Source organism: Lemur catta, chromosome 19 (genome assembly GCF_020740605.2).
Source record: "Lemur catta isolate mLemCat1 chromosome 19, mLemCat1.pri, whole genome shotgun sequence".
In the NCBI taxonomy this organism is placed as follows: Eukaryota; Metazoa; Chordata; class Mammalia; order Primates; family Lemuridae; genus Lemur; species Lemur catta.
This window is the reverse complement of record NC_059146.1, coordinates 12,624,945-12,647,840: the sequence shown is the minus strand read 5'-3', so window position 1 is coordinate 12,647,840 and position 22,896 is coordinate 12,624,945. Positions and strand designations below refer to the sequence as shown.

The following is a 22,896-nucleotide window of genomic DNA, read 5'->3' as shown; positions in this document are numbered from 1 at the left end:
TGTTGGGTAAGTTCTTACTGTTTTGTTTTACCTCTGGAGTCATTGTGGAATCTGGATTCTGGGCCTTAACTCTTGAGTGTTTTTAATTTGGTGGGTGTCTATTGCACTGTTCAATGTATAATGCAGGTCTGAGTACTTCCCGCAGAGCAGGTCTGGTCTTCACAAATTCCATCAGTGATTGCTTGTCTGGGACAGTCTTTATTTCTCCCTCATAGATGAAGCTCAGTTTTGCCAGGTAAAGAATTCTAGGTTGACCATTGTTCTGTTTAAGAAGATTGAGGAGGGGTCCCCAGTCCCTTCTGGCTCTAAGGTTTCAGTTGAGAATCTGCAATTAGTCTGATAGGTTTTCCCTTGTAGGTTATCTGTTGTTTTCCTCTTACTGCTCCAAGGATTGCCTCTTTCATGTTTACTTTGGCCAGCCTGATAATTATGTGCTGTGGTGTTTGCCTCTTCACATTGAGTCTCCCAGGAATTCTATGTGCTTCCTGTATCTGGATACCAAGGTTTCTGGGCAGGCCAGGCATATTTTCCTCCAGTATTCCAAGAAATAGATTTTCCAGCCCTTGTGTATTTTCTTCTTCTCTCTCCAGGATGCCTATAATTCTTATATTTGGTTTCTTTATATAATCCTACATTTCTTGTATGTTCTACTCTTGTCTCTTCTGTGTTCTTTTTCTTCATCTGATTATATTGGCACATAGGCTTTATCTTCAAGCTCTGAGATTCTCTCCTCTGTGTGATCCATTCTATTTTTAATCATATCATGTCAGTTGTTATCTATTGATGGAGATAGAATATTTTCTTTTGGGGGTGACTTTTCTCTCTGATCTTTCATGTTTCCAGTGTTCTTTCACTGATTCTTTCTCATCAGGCTACTTTGTCAAGAACTGGGGGTGCTGGTGCTGGTTTATGGCTTTAACTCCAAGTTCCGGAAGGGATGTTCCTTGACAGTGCTGGGGAGATGTGCTCTGCTCCTGTATTGCCTTAGAGGTGTTTCAGCGTGTTGGGTTGTCTCTGACCTGTTGTCTTCACTCCTTGCCAAAGGAGATTAGTGAGTTTGGACCCCTTGCTTAGTCTCCCAGGTGGTGAATCACTCTTGTGTGAGTGACTTCGCTGCCCTCCACTAGTTTGAGAAGGAAGGCACTGTGATGGGCTATGGGGTTACCCTCTCTTTTGTTGCTCGTAGTTTTCGTGGAGCAGTAGATCATCCAGGTATTCCAATACCTTTGTATTGGGCTCTAAATCCCCGAATGGTGTATACCAGTGCCCCAATTTTTGGGAAATGTCACTCCCAAGGGTTACTTGAGCCCTGTTGCCACTTTAGGTGGCCTAAGAAGAGCAACAGGTACCAGCCAGCCTGAGAGCGTACACTTCTGTGGTTGCTTGATCTGCTGCCAGGGGAGAGCTGCTAATATGTAATTCAGGGCTCTTTAGCCACACTTGCGAGGCAGCTCCAGGTGGGGGTGTCAATGGGTGCAATTGCTGAGGACTCTGGCCAAGATTTTCCTTCCTGGACCACAAGCCCCAAAGCTGGCAGCGGCCTGGGCGCCAAGGGCGAGCCCTAGTGTTATGTTCTTATCAAATGATCAAAACCAACCTGCTGAACAGATTCAACAGCCTGTCGCGTTTTGCTTAGTTCCAAGGTCCCACAGATTCACTCTGGACACACAAAGAAAGCGACTTTCCTCTTTCTCCCTGCCGCCGAGGGCACGGCCCGCCCTGCCGGGCTGTGGGAGAGCTACCGCCTGCGGCCGGGGCACTTCCCGCCCAGAAAACCTCTCCTCTCAGTTCTCCCCTCCCCCGAGGGCGGGGCCTGCCCCGCGGGGCCGGAGAAGGGGCCCCCAGATGGCGGCTGCCCGCCCCCCCCCCAGAGAGCCAGCACTGGAGGCGCCTGCTCGCGGGGGCGGCAGGTGCTGGTTTGACCCGCTGCCTCAGCGAGCGCCCGGCTGTCCCCACTGCTTGCTCCCCCGGCGCACTGGCTCAGGCCAGGCCAGCAGGGAGGCCCGCGCTCCCGTCCCAGCCTGCGCCGGCCGATTCCCGGGGCCGGAGCCTCCCTTTGTGCGCTCACCTCCTTGCTCTGGGCCCGGCGGCCGCCAGAGGCGGGGTCCCTGTCTCCAAAGTTCCTCCCGCGGACCCGGGAAGTGACCACGCAGGCCAGCCCCTCCCCCGCCCAGTGCGGACCCGGCACAGAGCACTGGAGAGCTCAAAATGTCTCCCGCTTTTCTCTCTTCTCCGCACAGCCCGTCAGCCCGCGCCACAGCTCCGCACTCACTTCAGGCGCTTCCCTGCCCGGGTGGCTGCGGAGGTCTGTGGAGGGAGAGTCCTCCTGTGGGTCAGACTACACTGCCCCGCCGGCCGAGGGCGCGGCCATCCCACGCTCTGTTCCCTGTTGTGTGTCTCGCACTCTCCAGACTTAGCGGTCAGTTCTCCAGTTCATCTTTTTTTCCCAGCACTGCGAGTCCCGCGCTGCTTCTCTGCAGATTCACGGTGGAGTTCCTGAGGGAGCGCCCCGCTCGCGTGTAGCTGTCCCCCGTCTTCTCCTCCTGCTGGCTTTTCTTGCCCCTCCCTCCTCCAGGGGCGGAGCCTCCCACTTTTGGCGGGAAAGTCCTGCGCTGGGGGGAGGGGCGATGGGAGTGAGGGGCGGTGCCCGAGGCCGCCCACCGCCTCAGCGCCTGTGAATCTTACAGGTTTTAGCCTCCCATGACTGGGGAAGTGCTCAAAATTCACCCGTCAAAACAGCCCGGAGCCTGTCGCAAGAGTCCCAGGGCTGGGACAAGGGTGTCACCAGAAACCGTAGCACACCCCAGCGTCTGGGTTGTGGACCCCAAACATGGCGGCTGCCCGCACCCGCGGAGCGCCAGCACTGGGGGTGACCGTTCAGGAGTTGGATTGGATGCTGGACTGGGGAGCTGAGTCAACAGGACGCCCGTTGTCTCGTGTGTGTCGCCCTCCCACAATCTCGGGCCTGTCCCGCAGGAGGTCTTGCACTTTCTGACGCACCCTGAGCCGCCCTAATGGCCCGCAGCAGTGTCCAGGGTAGAGTCCCCTTCTCAGTGTCCACCTCTGTTGTCCTGGTCCCCCTGACCAGGTGCGTGTCCCTGACTCCCCCCAGCGGTAGCTCAGACCAGTCCCTCCCCCGCACAGTGCAGTCCTGGCACAGAGTTCCAGGGAGTTCCAGATGCTTCCCGCTATTGTCCCCTCTCCACAGAGCCCCACGTCTCCTGCCAGGATTTTGCACCGACTTCAGGCAGGTCCGTGACTGGGCGGGAGCGGAGGCCGGTGGGGAAGCGGGACGGTCCCCTGCGGGTCGGACCCGCTGCACTCGCGCGCTCTGGTCTCTATTGTTTATCTTGCACTCCCCAGACTTCGCAGTCGTATCTCCCATTCACCATTTTTTCCCCCATGTTGTGTCCCCCCCCTGTTTCTCTGCAGTTTCACAGTTTCACAGTGTAGCAGGCCGAGTTCTTCACCTTTTTCTCTGGGAGCCAGGAGCCAGGAGGTCACCTTTACTCCGCCACTTTTCCCTCCCCCATTCTCTTTTAAGTATGAAAGTGAGGCCAGAAGACGGTGCTCACATACACACACACTTTATAGTAAGGTTATCCTCAGACACGTGGGCTATGTTTCGATATGTGGCTTGGATACACCATGTGAATAAAACCACATTGCTTATCTCCAAACTCTTAAAATTTCTCAATCATAGGAATTATCAACCAGAATAAATAATATAGAAATTTTGCTTCCACTTCATTCTCCTTTTGCTCATACAGAAACATTCTAGCTGAGGGCACAGATGTCTATAAATGCCTTCTTATGCCAGATTAGCAGGTCAGTTGGCATTTATCCAAAATATTATTTCAACAGGGTGCTTTTTCAGACACTGTTCCACTAGTGGAATAGAAGTTTACCCTTTTCTTTTTCATTGCTGATAATCTTACAGCTGCCACGTATAGCCTTCATTTCGATGTAAATTGTTTTCATAACCCCCCCCCCAAATTCACTAACAATAATAGCTTATATTTATTGATTTTTTTTTTTACTGTATGTTAGACATACTTTACATGCATTAATACATAGAACTTTCCCAAAAAAACCTGTGAGGATGATCACCTTGTTATTTCAATTTTATAGATAAGGAAACTGAGGTATAGAGAAATCATGTAACTTGCCTAAAATCAGAGAATTTATAACTGACTGAGCTGGGATTCACAATCAGACAATTGGATTCCAGAAATTGTACTTTTAACAACTATACTATGTTACGTAATATGGTTATAACTAAGGCTCTACCTAGCATAGTACTCTAAAATGTAATGTTTGTCATAAACTTCATGGATGAATTAATCAGTAGCTGTATTATCTAATTGCTTTTAAAATATTTGACATATCTTGTTATGCATTTATAAGACTTAGTATTTCTACTTTTTGATGTTTTATAAATTAAGCATAAACAAAATAAAACTATATGAATATTGGTCAGGATTCTTTGGTTGCAAGTGACAGAAATTCAATTAACACTAGACTAAGTAAAAAGAAATTTATAGGCTTATCTAACTAAAAAATAACTAGGGGTCTACATCATTTAGCATAGCTGAGACTAGGTCCAGGAACTCAAGCAGTGTCTCTATCTCTAGTCACATCTTAATTCTCCTCAGTCTTCATTCATGGGCAGACTCTTCACTCTCAGATGTTACAAACATGTTCCCTCATTCTAGGCTTAGATTGTCCTTAGTGCTAAATTAACAGTCCCAGACAAAAATAGAGCCTTCCTGCCTGCTGGCTGCAGTTAAAAAAAAAAAAAGAAAAAGTCCTGAGGATGGCTCTGATTGGCCTGGCTTGGATCAGTATACCACACCTATGATGCAGGAGGTGGAGCCTTTGATTGACAGTCTCTCAGGTCAGGGAGGGGCATTTCTGGAAAAAATATATATATACTGGATAAAAAAAAACAGTCATCTATTACCCAATGCAAAATGTGCTACATTCTGAATCAATATAATGTTATTCAAAATCATATAACCTCACAATAAACAGAGATTCTATATTTTCATGTGTTTCTTAAGTTGTGAGTCACAGATTGTGAATGCTATGCATATTCTATTATCTTGGAAAAATGCAATATGAACTAGTGATTTAAGCTGCCAGTACTTCTCTTTACCTAATTTCTTTGTATATGTAAAGTGTATAAAATTCCTATGAGAAAAAAATATAAAATTTTTTATTTTTAATTTAGAAAATAATGTAACATGAAGACAGATATGTTAACATATTTTTAAAATGTGCCTCCAAATAAATCTGGTTTAAGTGAACCAACCTGCATGATAATATGCAGTATAATAATAGATTCCCTTTTTCTCTCTACAAGTCAAAATAGTATTAGCTATAATAATGGTGTCTCCCCACCTGAGCACCAGTGTCATAACCAGCGGGTCTCTTCAGACTCAGGCATTTATGCTATAAATAGTATCAGGCAAGAATTCATGACGAGAACACACACAAAACAATGAAATTGGACTCTCATACCATACACAAAAAGTAACTAAACACGGATTAAAGACTTAAACATAAGATCTGAAACTGTAAAACTCTTAGACTAAAATGAAGGAGGAAAGCTCCTTGACATTGGTCTTGGCAATGATTTTTTTAGAAATGATACCAAAAGCACAGGCAACAAAAGCAAAAATAAACTAGTGGGACAACATCAAACTGAAAAGCTTCTGCACAGCACATGGAAACAATCAACAAAATGAAAAGGCAACGTATGACATAGAAGAAAATATTGGCAAACCATATATCTGATAAGGGTATGATAACTATATATGCAAAATATATAAGGAACTCACATGATACCAAAAAACACCCCCCAAAAACAAAAAACCTGATTTTAAAATGGACAAATGATCTGAATAGACATTTTTCCAAAGGAGATATGCAAATGGACAACAGATACATGAAAAGATGCTCAACATTACTAATCATCAGGGAATTGCAAATTAAAACCACAATGAGATAACACCTCACACTTGCTAGAATGGCTATTATCAAACAGAGAAAAGATGACAAGTGTGGGTGAGGGTATGGAGAAAAGGAAACCCTGTACACTGTTGGTAGGAATGAAAATTGGTACAGTCATTATGAAAAATACTATGGAAGTTTCTCAAAAAAGTAAAAATAGAACTGTCATATGATTCAGCAATCCTACTTCCAGGTATATATTCAAAGAAAATGGAATCAGTATCTTAAAGAGATATCTGCACTCCCGTGTTGATTGCAGCGTTATTCACAGTAGCCAAGATATGGAAACAATCTAAGTGTCCATTAATGGATGAATACATTTTTAAAATGTGGAAATCTTATATTTGTGTGATGAATATACCTGGGTGACATTATGCTAACTGAAATAAGCCAGACACAGGAAAACAAATACTGCATGATCTCACTTACATGTGGAATCTATCCAATGGGTATCTTGTTTTGTTTGTTCCAAGCATATGTCCCTGATCAGATTAATGACATGATGTATATCCAAAGGCTTTTGAGTTCTTTAGAAAAACAAATTATAATCAGGACTATTTGGTTATAAGGAACTTGTTATAGCTAATGTAGTAGGTACATATTTTATAGTCACAAGTCTCAGGTGTGAAAAACATGCCTTTTTTGATATTCTATATAAATACAGAATATAAACATTCCAATCTGGAAATATTGAAAGAAGCTGGTAATTCTGAGCATATAGTGACAGCCAAAAGGGAGCCCAGGTAAGCAACTGGTCTGAGCTGCTCAAGATGCAGGAGACAGGCAGTACACAGGGAGGATGAGGAGATATGTAAAGTATGTCCAATATGCTTATCCAATCATACCAAATACGCTCCTTAAGGGGATGGATGGTGTTGTGTTCACTTTTTATCACCAGCAAAGGCTAAGAGAATGTATATAGTATTAATAGATATTTAGAAATTATTTGTTAAAGATATGAATATAAGACAGAATAAGCAAATACAATAAATGAACAAGAACAGATCATCTAAGTCAAAATAGCCACTTTTATCCTCAACATTGTTCCTGCTTTGGTTGCCACAGAAGCAAACTAGTTGACATAAGACAAATCAAGCTCGTCTTTTAATAAATTTCCGTGTAAGTCATACCAGTAAATAATATCATCAAGCACTCACCATGACAGTTAAAGCAGCAACACAGAAAAAGTTTCCAAGTGGTCCCAGTGTGCAATGATCAGATAACATATAAAGGAACATAAATGTTCATATATACACATATACATATACATATACACATATATTAATGCTGTTAGTGCATTTATACAGTATTATCTCTAATATCTACTTTTGCAATAATGTTCAATAGCAAATACATTACTTAAACAATTATAAAATCAAGGCAATAATAAAAAAATGGTTAATCATTTTTTCTCTAACTTAAGCACAGATAATCTGACCATTAAGACTGATTGATAAATCTGAACACAGCTGAACACGTATTAGATAAAATTGATTTTAATAGTTAAGCTATGAATTTGTTGTAGGAGAGTTTTAAATGAATGTAGTGTTTGAATGCTCAACAGTGTGTTTGAAAAAGGAAACAAAAATGTTTTTGAGAAATGTATTAATTTCTTAAAACACCAGATTTTAATTGAATTAAGTTGAGGTATTTCTAGTTTTTTTCTTCATTTTCAATTTGCATCTATCTGTTGGACAGAACATTAACACGAAATAGTTTTTCTAAATCTCTTCATTAAAGTTATTGAATCATATCATGAGTGACTTTTAAATTTAAAATTAGACTTCGAGTGTCCTTTGCTTAGGAAGAATGTTGTGAAAACCAGGCCATCTGCTAAGGTGGCTACAGTTACAAGTGGCCCTCAGAAGGTGTTTGGCTTGCTCTGTTTTAGCACTCTGTTGGATTACAAACACACAAAACAAGTTCACCTTGATCTTTCACATTAAGTATCCCAGGGACAAAATTTCACATAAATTTAAACCTATGACGTTTCCACCTAAAGAAGGCAGAAATAAAACAGGACTTTGGGTTCAGTTACAGTAAAACATCAGAAGTGCCAGAAACGCAAGTCTCGAAGCTCTGTCTTTGGGGAAATATGGCAAATAACGCCTCTCCTGAACAGAATCAAAATCACTGCTCTGCAGTCAACAGCAGCATCCCTCTGATGCAGGGCAACCTCCCCACTCTGACCTTGTCTGGAAAGATCCGAGTTATGGTTACTTTCTTCCTTTTTCTACTCTCCACAACCTTTAATGCTTCTTTCCTGTTGAAACTTCAGAAGTGGACTCAGAAGAAAGAGAAAGGGAAAAAGCTCTCGAGAATGAAGGTGCTTTTAAAGCATCTCACCTTAGCCAACCTGTTGGAGACTCTGATAGTCATGCCACTGGACGGAATGTGGAACATTACAGTCCAGTGGTACGCGGGAGAGTTCCTCTGCAAAGTCCTCAGTTACCTGAAGCTTTTCTCCATGTACGCCCCAGCCTTCATGATGGTGGTAATCAGCCTGGACCGCTCCCTGGCCATCACGAGGCCCCTAGCTGTGAAAAGCAACAGCAAGCTCGGACAGTCCATGATTGGCCTGGCCTGGATCCTCAGTAGTGTCTTTGCTGGGCCACAGGTAGGCCGTTCTTCATAAACTTGTTAGGTTAAGGTGATCACAGATTCCCTATCTAAACTTGAGTAAAAGTCTTATCAAAGGAAGTGCTGTATGACCTTTAAGAGCTTGAGCTCTGAAAATTCACAAGTAGAGTTCAATCCTGGCTCTGCTCTGTTAACTTGGGCAAATTTCTTAACCTCTCTGGGTTTCAGTTCCTTCATTGATAAAATGGAGGATAATGCCTTCTTTGTGCTGCTTTTGTGATGATTAAATGAATAATATGTTAAAGTGGCTAATTTGGCTGAAGTGAAAGACTGAGAATTGGGAATAGTGAGAAATTAAATTTAGTGGTCACCCCTTTCCTTTAACTCCATAGCAAACTATTTAGTTGTTGTAGAACATTGTGATTATACGTGTGTCTGTCTTTGCCATTAGGATATATGCTTCTAAATGGTGGAGACTCTTTTGTGTTCAAGAGAACCTGTTGGGTTCAATATTTATCACAGAACCTAATACGATACCTAGCAAAAATAGAAATTAAAAATGTTTGAATAAATGAATGAATGAATGAGAAGCATAATAGATTTGTATCATAGAAGACATTGATAGCCATGCAAACTCCTGAAATTAATCTGAGAGCCTTATAGTTTTTGTGAGTCCTGTGCAAGAATTAAACTGATCTTTTTAAGCAAAAATATTTCAAGAAAATTTATGTATAGAGTGGAGTGAGACAAAGAATCTGGCAATGAGGTGATTAAGTTGAGGGTCTAGGGTGGTATGGGAGAGCATTGATAATAAGAGAAATATTTCAAACAAAAAACAAGGCTTGGCAACAAATTGGATTCAGAGAATTAATAATAGAGCAGATGAACATAAATTTCTCCAATATTTTTGACCAAGGAGTTTGAATAATAAAACCATTGAAATAGCCAGGTAGGTTAAGAAGAGGAATGTTTGCCCATTTGTTTGTTTGTTTGTCTGAAGGAAAGGGAAGGCAGGCTGTAAGAAGAGGAGAAAACATTTGCTTTAGGACATGACTGTTGGCAATAAAAGTACAGCTATCTGGAAAGTAGTTGGTAATTTGAGATACTGGTATACATTAAAGTCCAAACAGAAGTAAAAATAAGTCTATTTGTGACAATAACTGAAGGGCAAATCCACAATTTCATTCCCCTTAACTCGCCCAGAAGCTATAAATAAAATAGTGATTTATAAATTTAATTATTTTCATTTAGGTATATCACAGCAATAATAGAAACATAATGCCAATACTTATGTATCTTAATATAGCAAAAAGAAAATATGAAATTAACTTTGAATTGTTCAGGAATTTCATGTAGTAATCTGACCTCAAATACATTAGTTCTACCAAAGAGATTTATGTGAATATGAGCCACAGAAAATGATGGTATTATTTTATTGTGTAAAACAAATGACTCATCCTTATTTTCAACAACACTTTAAATTTATAAAGCACTTTCTGAAGTTTCCTGAGAAACCTCACATAAATAATTCTATTTGATACTTACATTAACTCTACGAGGTAAACAGGAAATGAGTTATTATTCCCATTTTACATACAGGAGAACTAAGTTCTAAACCTTTGAAAGTAATGGCATTCAAACCTTTTGGGCAATAACCCAAAATAAATTCATGCTCCATCAAGACCTTGTCTGTTTCTCTGTCTCTCTTTCTCTTACACATATAACTGAAATAAATATTCTATTCTGCTCCATTTCATTTTTTAGTGCTGATTACAACTCACTGCTGGCCAATCCTGCAGTTTAGAAAACATTCATTGGGGACTGGGGACTGTGGCTCATGCCTGTAATCCCAACACTTTGGAAGGCCATGGCGGGAGGATCCCTTGGGGCCAGGAGTTGGAGACCAGCCAAGGCAACATATCTCTACAAAAAATTAAAAATTTAGCCAGGCATGGAGTTGTGTGTCTATAGTCCTACCTACTTAGGAAGCTGAGGCAGAAGGATCCCCTGAGGCCAGAAGTTCGAAGCTACAGTGAAATATGATCAATCGTACCACTGCACTCCAGCCTGGGTGACAGAGTGAGACTCTGTCTCTAAAATAATAAATAAATAAATAGTAAAAGTGTTGGTTGGCATTTCCAATGTCTCTTGGCCTTTTTAACTCATGTCTTTTTATTAAGTCCAGTTTTTCTTTTATTATAGCTCTCTGCTATCTCTCTGAATAAAGGAGATTTCAACCCTGCAACTAATGTTATGTATATTTGATGGGATAGGCAAGAGATAGACCTTTTTATCTCTAGACTGTGACACATGGTGAAGTGTGTCTCATGCTTCACCACGCTCTATGCATAAGCACATTGACAGTGGTGCATCCTGTCATAGCTAGTTTACATTAAAAGGGCAAATTTAATTTTTATCCTTTGGTACGCATATTGATTTTTTTATCACTTGGGTAATTCATACTTCAATTGGAAAAAAAACTAACAAAGTAGTTGTCACAACTCAGGCCTGGCAATCTGGGAATTTATGATATTTTGCTAGAGCTCAGAATGATCAAATTTCAAATTGGTCACCTTGATTTTCTACCTTCCTGATTATTAACCTCAGAAGCTAAGTTCTATGATGGTTTGCATATGTAATTTCAGAAGTTTCCCCATAGTATAACATAGAAACTTTCACACTTTTTTCTAGCAATAGCATTTAAAAGAAAATCTTATGTGGAGCCCCAATAAATGAAACAGATATAAGTGGAGTTGCTCTGGTTAAAATACGGTCAAGGAAAGACTGGTCCTCCACTTGGTTATTCACCAACTCCCAGTCACTGTTCCTTTAAAGGTCTCAGATCTCTTGGCAACAAAGTTGAAAGCCAATGAGATAGTAGAAATGTCATGGGAGTATTGGATTTAAACAGAGTTGGGTTCAAAGCATAGTACTATGAATTACCAACTATGTGACTCTAAACAAATTATTAACTAAGTGTAAGAGAGTAATTGTAAAGAATAAATTATACAATATATAAAATCATCTATTAATAGTTTAAGACTTTACACTTTAATTTTAAACACTTAGTTAACATTTAATTCATTCTTCTCCTTTCTTCCTCCCTTTCTTCTCTCCTTTATAAAAGGAAAATGATTAGTTCTTTAAGAGACAGCAAAAAGAAATGCTTATATAAAGGTGGATTATTTCAAATTTTTCAAAATTATAGCATGCATTCTGACTGATCAATAAATTTGGCCAAACTACTCCCTGGTCACAGACTATCCTACTCACTCTGAAATCTACATATGCCAGAGAATAATAATTCAAGTCTTGGAAGTATCATTTCTAAAAGAAAGTAGGGAAGAAAGGAAGGATGGAAGGAAGGGAGGGAAGGAGGGAGAGAAGGGAAGGGAAGGAAGAAAAGAAAAAGAAAGGAGGGAGGAGGCAGGGAGGGAGGCAAGGAGAAAACATAGCCTGGGCGTAGCTCTGGTTTAAGACCATCTGTGGTTAGGCTATAACTATAAATTGAGGAGAAAACATTTTCTAAATAAGATGTGTCCATATCTAATTAAAAATTGCATGGTTTCTAATGATAGTCATCTAAGATCACAAGAATTTCAGAGTAGCAGATTATTTGCCAAACATGTTCATGTTACTAGCTTATCTGTGTTAATATGCAGCATTACATATTGACAACTTCTAAATTCTGTAGTTAATTCTGTAGTTAATCCAGGCCTGAAGGCAATGTGAGCCACTTCTTAGTCTTTGGTGTAAAGGTGTGCAGCCTCAAGATGTGTGGAGTACTGCCTTAACACGTAGAGAATTTACTGGTATAGAATGCACTATTGAACTTCACAAGCAGTTTAAGTTCAATAAATACCTATCACACATGTACGACATGCCAAACATTGTGCTGCAACATAGTAGCAGTATGCTAGTAGCAAAAATAACAAAAACAATAATGATGGTGATAAATAATAGTAAAGGACATAAATATGTGCCAGACATTGTGATAAATGCTTTTACATGCAATGTTCCCAACAACTCTATAAATTATGTGTAATTATTATCCTTATTTCACACATGAAAAAACTAATTCTACAATATTCTATAACATGCCCAACATTATTGTCTAATGAGTGGAAATATCAGTATACCTAGTTAACTCCATGGTCAAAGCTTTTAACTACTATACCATGCTGTGCAATGTAATATTACCTATTTCCTTTTTTCCTGTAGGAGGCTGGGGAAGGAAAAGGAAGGAAAAACTTAAGGTGGGAATAGAGGGCTAAAAGACATCAGGAAAAAAATATTTGGTATGCATTTATAAATATATAAATGAATATATATGGATACACATAGAAGTTGTACATATCCTCAATATTTTATAATGATAATGGTTAAGATTTATATAGCACTGTGTGCCAGGCACTATTCCAGGTGCTTTGCATGTATTAACTCATTTAATTGTCATAACAGCCCCTACAGGTATATACTATTATTATCTTCATTTATATATGAGTAAACTGAAGCATACCATCTGAAGATAATTACCTTTGAAAAAGATTAGGTAATGGTGTAATTAGTGTGGGGTAAGGTGAGGGTTAAAGATATTATTCTAAGAAGGAATTACATCTGCAATAGACTGTGAAGAAGGAAAACAGAATGTCCTTGTTTATGGCAAAATAAAGCAGACACTGATAAGAACTGGGGATAGGGATAAAAGAAGCAAAACACAGAAGTTAAAGAAATATAATCCAAGGACAAAGGAATCACACTGAAAGTAAAGTGGATCTCTATATTAATCATTCAAATGAACATGGCCTTGGAGCGCAAAATAAATTTAACCAAGACTAAAGCTAATTAATTTATGGGCAAGTAAGATTCTGAATTTATACACATTTTACTATACCTCTCTTTTAAAATTTATCGCTCTACCTTGTATTACAGGTGTGACACACATTTTATATCTCCATTACCAAATATTAAGTTACCTGACAGAAAAATATATCTGGTTCATCTTTTGTGACAGAAAGCACCTGGTATAGTTATTTTTACCAAAGAGTTGCTTAAAAAAATAAGCATTTGTTAAAGATGATAACCATTAACTCAAATTATAGTACTATGTTTCAGGGTCACTGCTAATTGAAAGTTTCATCGTTGTAGCTTAAAAACATGAAACCTTACCGTGAAAATGTAGCCCAGTGCAGAGGAGAAAGTCAAACTCGTGTCATCTGGTTCCAAATCCAACTGGGGAAGTGTGGAGGGAAGTAGCTAAGACTTTAAAGAAATGTAAGATTCTCAGGTTCTGTGTGAAGTAACCCTTCCAAAGACTTTTACTCACAGCATCTGTTGAGTCTGATTCAAAACTGAACTTTAAATAAGATCAGGTTGCAAAGAATTATGGAAAACTGAAAGGCTCACTTTGTAATGTGGAAAAAAGTTTGTCTGAATTATAAGATAAAATTAGTTCAACGTACTTGTTTGGGTTTGACTTTAAGATCGATAGTAAGATAATTAGATGCTCCCTAGTGGATTAATTTAAAATTTCTCTTTTCCCCTTGAAAATGAAAACGATCTGAAACTGAAAATCAACTTTTTAATTTTTTTAACAGGTCCCGGGTTTCTTTCCTTTTTGAGGTGACAGGAGTGGGAGTGGAGAATGCCTTTAAAAAAAAGAATACTATAAAGTGTTTCTTGCCATGTTTGTAACGTATAAAAAATAATTCTGTTTCTTATATTTATAATTAAAAATAAAATTTCTAAACTCAATCAAAAATTTTTAAAAAATGAATACAACCTCTCATTTGCTTAAAATAAAAGATTTTCTTTACTTTATTTACAGCTCTATAGCACTCTATTAAGTGCTCTACCATAGTTTATTCAGCTACTGCTCTGTGAATTGGTATTTAGATTATTTTCAACATTTTTAAATCACAAATGATACATCAATGAATAACCTTGCACATATGTATTTTTATATAATGGGAGGTATGAGTATATCTTCAGGGTAAATTCCTGGATGTAGAATTGCTGGGTCAAAGGTAAATGCATGTGTAGTTATGCTTTGCTATTCCCTTCCATAATGTTTGTACCAATTTGCATTCCCACCAGCAATGTATGAGATGCTGGTTTCCCTACAACCTTGCCAACAGAGAGTACGGCTGTACTTTTTAATTGTTGCCGATCTTGATAGTGAAAATGATATTTCAGTGTAAATTTAGTTGACATTTCTCCTATCACAAGCCAAGTTGAACATCTTTTCATATGTTAAGGGCCAGTTTTATATCTTTTTGGTGAACTCTCTGTTCATGTCTTTTGACTACATTTTTAAGGGAATGTCATTTTAATGGGTTTTTCTGTCTCTAAAATAAAATATAAATATGTATTTCTGGGGATCCATTCTAAGTGCCAATCACAGTTTTGGATACTGAAGATATAATTATGAACAAAACCGCTTGCAAAAAGTTTGCTCAGCGTAATAGTACCAGAAATTGAAAGTACAAAGAAGGTTTAAATTCTTGGTTGATGACTGTTCTGCAAGGTTGAAATAATTTCCAAAAAGTTCAAAATCTTACAGTTCCATTCACACCCAAACATTATTTTTTTTTATTCACATGGTTGTCAATGTGCACCAAACATATTTTAAGTAAACATCCACTTATATAATAATTTTTCCTAGAAATGCCAACTAGGAAGGAACTTAGAAATTTCTTTAGGCAACAATAGGTTCAGAGGTTAGCCAAATACCAGAGAGAAAATTTTCAAATAGTGTCTGGGAAAAAGTAACATAAACTTCTTGTTTTCTCATACAGTTATACATCTTTAGGATGATCCATCTAGCAGACAGCACTGGACAGACGGAAGTTTTCTCTCAATGTGTAACACACTGCAGTTTTCCACAATGGTGGCATCAAGCCTTTTATAACTTTTTCACCTTCAGCTTCCTCTTCATCATCCCTCTTCTCATCATGCTGATCTGCAATGCAAAAATCATCTTCACCTTGACACGAGTCCTTCATCAGGACCCCCACAGTATGTATTCCTTAGATTTAGTGGTAATTGTGGGCAGTTTTAGGACAAAAGTACTCACAGCAGAGTGGCAGTTACTATGTGCCAGATACTGCACTAAAAAAGTTTAGATATATCAGCTCATTTGATATTCACAATCACTCCGAGGTAGTACTTTTATTATACTCGCATTGTCAATTTACAGATGAAATAATTTAATATCTCCTAATGTTCTACATTTGCACCATGAAACTAAGACAGAAAGGACAATTACTCCATTAATACCCAAGATAAGCACTGGCAAATTGTTCCTGCTGGGCCAAACAACAATATACCAAACAAGTGATATTGAGAGTATTAGCAAAGTATAACCTGTTAAGTGCTAGTCAATAAACTTATTAAAGTTAAGCTGTTTTGTTTTACATTCAAATCTCCTATATCTATACAACATAAACTATGCACATTTGTATATGTATTAGTGGGAAAAATATTGTGGAATATGTAATTGATTATTTCATCCAACACTTCATAGGTATGGTTGTACCTTTTTTGCTTCAGTAATCTGCTGCATTCCCCCAAACTAAAATTTACAAACTTATAAAGTACACATGGTTACGTTGGCAACATCCAAAAGACATGTTGTCAGTAACATAGTGCATAAGTTATGCCTGGTATAATTTAATATGGATATGATTTTAATTATTATGGTGTGAACACTCTCAGTGGATATTCTCACAATCATGATGATGCTGATTAATAGGTATTGGGCAGTTTCCACATGCTAACACAAAATGGCATTTGATATTTCCAAAAAATATGTACTGCAAAAGCAATTTGCCTTCCAGATTTTACTCCAGAGAGACTCTGTTCTATAAGGGATATCTAAGAAGGGTGCAGAGAGAATAAGAAGATGAATTTCAAATACGGGCAGTGCAGAAGCAGAAAAACAAAAAGCAGAGGCAATGAGCAGTGGTTAAATATTATTAACACATTTATTTATTTGATTTTGTATTTATTCAACTAATATGTGCTGAATACGCAATATTGCTGGAAATTGCCAGGTTGAGGATACCATGATGAATAAGATAAGCTAAGTAGCTATTCTGCTTTCATGGAGTCTACAGTCTAACAGAAAATTCAGAGAGTAAACAGTAAACTAATAATCAAGTGTGATGCTATTTCAAACATAGCATGTAGTGGGTGTCTTTATATATTTTTCATATTCAGCCACTGAGCTGAGCCAAGATGCTTTTTTAAAAATGTGTTCACTCTGATTGCTTTATTACTTATATGTCACTAAAGTTTACAAATATTGAAGATTAAATGAAACACCATGTGAAAAGAGCAAGGCACATAGTAAATGGTAATTAGTTTGACCAAAAATTCACAACCAATCTTTAGTCAATAAATTACTTATTTTAACATTTCTGATCAAAAATTAATTTTATAATTAAAGCATGATAAATGTAAAAGATTTTCCTCTATATTTCCACTGTTTGGTGATCGATGAATAAGAAGTTGCCAAATGACTATTTCTGAATAGCATTATCTGTTTCCATCAAAAAAATATACTGTGTGAAGAGTATTTCTTATTTTAAAGTAGCAGTTCTGGATTATGAAATACAAGAACAGATTTTGAGCACTTTGAAATTGCAGCTTTTTGCCTTTAAGAACAAAGTCCTAAACTTCAGGTAGGCAGCCTGACTGTTAAAGTCAGCAATTCCATTAATTTCCATTAAATTTCTGCACAAGAAGAGTGCAGAACCTATGAACTTTAAAGGATGTATTAATATGAAAAGTGAAATTGTTTCAGATATAGAAAGAAGCACACGGCTGAGGTAGATAATTTAGGGCAGCACACTGCCATCCATACACAATTCTTACTATCCTTAGTGGCAGAGACATTCAAGGAATATGATTCTATTTTGAAGTCAGAATTCAACTCAGCACAACCTCAGCCTACTGTCTTGAATTTCTATTTTAAGAGTTTGAATATCCCATATTCAAATCCAGATGCATTTGGTAAAAACTTAATGTTAACAGCATTATGATCTTCAATCTTTTCTATTCATTATGTGACATATTGGAAAACTTGGTATAAAAACATACTTTTCAAACAAATTATCATTATTAAAAATAGTGAACATTTTCTCCCATTATATTCATTAGGTTGAATTAGTGATGGTCTCTTCCTTTTGTCCATTTTGGTCTTGTAAGAAAACTGCTCTTGAAACACCTACTCTTTTTTCTATCCAATAGAACTACAATTGAATCAATCCAAGAACAATATACCAAGAGCACGGCTGAGGACCCTAAAGATGACAGTTGCCTTTGCCACTTCATTTACTGTCTGCTGGACTCCCTATTATGTCCTAGGAATTTGGTATTGGTTTGATCCTGAAATGTTAAACAGGGTGTCAGATCCAGTAAATCACTTCTTCTTTCTCTTTGCTTTTTTAAACCCATGCTTTGATCCACTTATATATGGATATTTCTCTCTGTGATGGATAGGCTACACAAGAAGTCAAGTAAAGAAGGGCAGGTAATGAATTTCTCCATTTGTGAATGATAAACACAAAGTTTTCAGCTATTTATGGACAAACAAAGCAGGATTTAAGCTTAAGTTACAACTCTTATTCTTTTAAAAACATATTGTCAGAACCTCAATTACAAGGGAGAAAACAAAAACTTCAGGAAAAAGACTGAAATATTTTCTCTTAATCATAAGCTTCTAAATTAATCTCTGCCCTTTCAGACCTCATATAGCACATTATGTGGGTTTCTTATCACTTTCTCTTTGTATAAAAGTGCATAAATATTTAAAATAGACACAGCCTAAGGCAAAAAAAGGTGCCAAAAAGTAAGGCTGGTTTACAACACAGTCCTAACCTCAGCATGCTATGAAGTTTTTCTTCAAAAGGGATTTAGTAGTAATTACATTCTTATGCTGTAACAATACATAGAGCACAGAGGACAGTATGTCTCCTGCCCGTAAGATCAAATTTCCCTCTTGTGATGCAAAAAAAAAAAAAAAAAAAGAATGGATCTAATTTTCACTTTGGCTTCAAAAGCATTCTGACATGTGGAGTACTCAGCAACCAGCCCGCCCTCCCCAAGCCACTCTACCAATCTGACAAGACTATGAGTAATTCTCCTTCATCCCATCTACATGGTACAGGTTGTGACGTGCCTCTATATAAACGGGGATCTTAGAAGGGTTAGGATCACACAGGGGTTTAGAATATTCCTCTAGGCTATACAATCTATGGGGATTGTGATAATTAATTGCTCCAATAATAACAGCATTTTAAAATACAATTAAGAAAATACTTGTACTGATTATGCTTTATGCATAATATACCCTGTTTTAACAATATGAAGAATTTTTTGTCCATCTCCTGAGTGTACTAAATCCATAAGCCACACATCACTGAGAAAAATCAAGCAAATGCACAAGCAAAAAGATGTTTGATACATAAAAGGAACTCTGGGAAGAAAACTGTACAGTTTCAGTCTATACAGGTCAAAGACAACAGAGTATTGGAGAAGCGGAGAAGGAAAAGGAAACTCTGTAAATGTGAAACTAACACCTACTGATATTCACATTAAACAGTATGGTTTCCAAAATATGTTTGCACAATAATATCTCTTTTATTTAATTCAGGCCTTAATTCTCTCTTGAAAAATGGGAAGAGATGAAAATAATGGGAGTATCATCTCCATTTAATGAGAAAAATATAATAAGGGTCTTAAAGGAAACTTCAAGCATTATTTAAGATTTTTTAAATAGGTAAGATACCACTGTACTCATATGAGCTATGTAGTCCCACACAAAAGATGAAATGTAATTTCTAAATATTCCAGGATGCGTGGAATTGTGAAAAGTAGATTGCTCACTGACAATAAGTCCTTCCTTTCCTTGTTTTTCTCCTCTCGTACTTTCAGTTTTGTGAAGTAGTTGGGTTTTTCCCCCCATCCTATCTTATTTTTCAATTGTGTCTCCATTGAGCTCATTTCCTGTACTCTTTCATTCATATTTTCATTTTACTAAACTCACGCCTTTTGTTAGCCAATCTATGACCCAACTCTACAGTTGAATTGGGGAGGCTAAAAATTTATAGTGTGCTAAAATGCTCAAAGTTGACATGTACAGCAATTCCAAGATTTTATTCCTAGATGACACAGGGAGGTAGATAAGTTGCAAAAAATATATCTTCTCCATGTTTCTTGTTCATATACTTATTGCTAAACTGATAATAATTGTTACTTCTGGATTTAAGGACAAAGATAACACACACATACAAGGAACAATCTAAGGGCTTTATTACACATGTATTTAATGAATGTATTTCAGCTTGGTTCTTATGTGTTCAAGAAACTGTTCTATTTAAGTATTTCCTCAGGCATTTTTTTGATACTTTAACTAAAGGGCTATTCAAAATCTTGATGTGGGGTTTTTTAATCTACAGTCCATGCACAAAACTATATTTCAGTGTAATTGTTTTCATTTAGTCCTGTTTGTATTATTTTATGTATTTAAAAACATTATCCTGAGAGGGGGTTTAATGACTACATCAGACTGCCAAAGCATCCCTGGTACAAAAAGGTTAAGAATCCCTGCTTGATTTTGTATCTATACATAAGAGAGTTATTACAATAAAAATGTATCAGAAAATATTCATTTGTTTTTATATATGGATAATAATCTTAATATTGAAACTGGATTGCTTCAATATGCTTAATTATTCTTTTCAAACAGACAAATTCTTTTAAGGTTCAATATGCAATGAAAAACTTCACAGAAATAAGTATTCTATATCAATGTTATGGTCCATAAATTATAATGTGGAGATGAATTTAAACTAAAATTCACAGCACCCAAAAGGGAAATATGGATTGTAAATTAAAGATATACCACTCAACAGGCAGTAGCTCATATTCAATATTAAAGTCATTTATTCTATTTCCAAGTATAATAAAAGATGAATATTCCTTGTAAAAAAAGACATGTTCTACAGAGTCAATCCAACAAATCAGATATTTATAAGATTCTATCTTGTGTCTTATCCTCTACTTAGCCTATAAAAGTAGTTAAAAATTGCATTTCCTTTAGCAATTCAGTTTAGTAAAGAAGTGACATAAACTAGTGACAATGAATTGAACAAAGTTTACATTAATTACATTTCAGCCTATTAAACAGAGATATAGTAGCTTAAAAATTACTCTGGGAGAGGTACCAGGTACAAACATTATCTACCAGGAAATATAAATTAGCATAAATGAGTTAGGCATTTCCTTAGAATGACCTCATCTCAGAACTGATGTGGTCATCATAAGATATAATATCTTAGGCAGTTAAAGTATTTTTAGAATTTCATCTATTTTATCTATGACCTGCTTTTACATGTTAAACCAATGTCTTGGGCTTTTTAATTACCATATAAATACAAGAAATAAGAAAAGAAAAAAGAATAAGGTTCAATTTAATCTTGCTTATTATGTCTATGATTATTAAGTTAAAAATCAAGTTTAAAATAATTAGTCTAATTTTAAAAGTTACATAACATAAAATGCATACATAGAGGCAATAGACAAATGCATGCAAAAAGTGTTAATATAGCTAACTCTGAGTTATTTTGAAATTTTCTTCCTTGTGAATTCCTGTAATTCCAAATTCCCAAAATGCTTTTGTAATGAGAAGAAGCACAATAAATGTCATATGTGTGTGTTTGTATGACTTTTATTTCATGCCACTCTGTTTCTTTTAGAATTGTTTCTGCTGTAAGGAATAGAAATGTCAAACTAGAAGTGGTATTTTTCCATCTCATGTTACAGGATGTCCAGAGGTAGGCATGTGGAATTGGTTAACCCAGACCTTTGAATCAGCTTCTCTGCTTCCACTAGGCTTTTCTTTCATGACTAGAGGTTGGTTTTCACCATTCTAAGTCTCAAAGGCAGAAAGGACGGGTGACTCCTCATTACGGATCTCTCTTTCCCACAACCTCAGCACTTCCTCTTTAATTGGCCAGAATGGGACACGTGACCAACCCCAAACCAATCACTACAAAGAAAAAGGGGATTACTTTGAACACTTTAAGGGCATGATCCATCTCGTGGGACAGGGCTCAATTTCCCTGAACACTTAGCAATCTGATAACTGGAAAAAAAGGCAGGCTTTTTTTTCTTTTCTTTTTTTTTTTGAGAGGGGGGACGTGCTGTGTGTATGGGTGTGTGAGAGAGAGAGAGAGTGTAAAAAAGGGTAATGCCTTTTGGGTCAGAAAACAGCAGTACCTGTCATAATCACCAATTATCTTTCAAAGCAAAATTGAGACTATATATACCACAACTTTAAATAGCACACAATTTAAATACAAAGCATAAAGACTAAATGCAGTTCCTGGAACATAGTAATTGCACAATAAATGTAGCCCTATGGGAAAATAACAGATTTTCACTGTTTTTCACAATTTAAATCCAAGCATATTAAATTCTAGTGATTGGAATCCTCACTTGATGTATAGAGAGTAGGTTCTGCATAATTATTGACTTTCTTAGGAACTCTTGGGTCCTGTTTTTTTCTTCATTTGGTTGTTTGTTTTTATAATTAGTCCATTGGGCAATACATTTTCATAAGTTTTTTAAATTCTGGCCATTACTTCAGATTCAGAGAATAATTGTCACGTAAGTTAATAAATAAATGGCAACTTGAGGTAGATTTCCTGTAAAGCTCATGAAACTGAACTTCAAAGCTCCTCACTTATTCAGTCCACTCCCCAGGCCCTGGAAAAGATGTTATCACACAGTCACGTGTTTTTATAAGATTAGCAAAAATAAGATATTTTAATTGCAATTGGCTAAGACTATCTCTTTCCACTCTTACTTGCCCTCTGCAAAACTTCCCCTGAGATGAGGTGGTGTTGGAATGGCCATGGAAATCTTTGGGATCCAGGCAAGGAGAAGTTGAACTAAAGATATCTTTAGATTGAATCTAGAGGGATATTATGTGATTCTTGGTCACTTTCATGTTTATTTAAGTCGTTAGTAACCATTAAAGTAAGCTTCTAGGCATAGTGCTAGATAAAATGCCTATTTGTACTGACGTACCTGGCATAGTGACAGGAAAGCGTAGGGTCAGAGTCATTATATGAATGTGTCCAGACATATGTCACAAGAACTATGTAAGCTGTGAAGGGGAAACAAGGTACAAAATGTACTGAAGCTGGTCGACAGAAAATTCTTCTAATCCTGACACTTTTTCAGGATGGGTTGAAGCTTACCCCACCAGGACTGGAGGGGCGTCAGAAGTCA

At 37.4% G+C, this 22,896-nt stretch overlaps 1 protein-coding gene across 2 annotated transcripts; it reads left to right on the top strand.

Moving 5' to 3' along the window:
- The first annotated feature begins 8,077 nt into the window (after window positions 1-8,077).
- Window positions 8,078-18,598, top strand: GNRHR (gonadotropin releasing hormone receptor). 2 transcript variants are annotated; one of them, XM_045531774.1, is made up of 3 exons: window positions 8,078-8,632; window positions 15,393-15,612; window positions 17,848-18,598. In XM_045531774.1, the coding sequence occupies exons 1-3, from the start codon at window positions 8,111-8,113 to the stop codon at window positions 18,090-18,092; spliced, it is 987 nt and encodes a 328-aa protein (XP_045387730.1). In that variant the 5' UTR covers window positions 8,078-8,110; the 3' UTR covers window positions 18,093-18,598. The 2 variants fall into 2 exon arrangements, with proteins under 2 accessions (XP_045387730.1, XP_045387731.1); XM_045531775.1 differs by having other exon boundaries at window positions 8,111-8,632; window positions 15,521-15,612; window positions 17,848-18,092.
- Window positions 18,599-22,896: the final 4,298 nt, after the last annotated feature.

What these genes read in the sequence shown, in the direction of transcription:
- GNRHR (XM_045531774.1), top strand. Translation starts at nt 8,111, where the DNA reads ATGGCAAATAACGCCTCTCCTGAACAGAATCAAAATCACTGCTCTGCA. An exon ending in GTGTCTTTGCTGGGCCACAG is followed by an intron (nt 8,633 to 15,392) that starts GTAGGCCGTTCT and finishes TTTCTCATACAG; the next exon opens with TTATACATCTTTAGGATGAT. An exon ending in CCTTCATCAGGACCCCCACA is followed by an intron (nt 15,613 to 17,847) that starts GTATGTATTCCT and finishes TCTATCCAATAG; the next exon opens with AACTACAATTGAATCAATCC.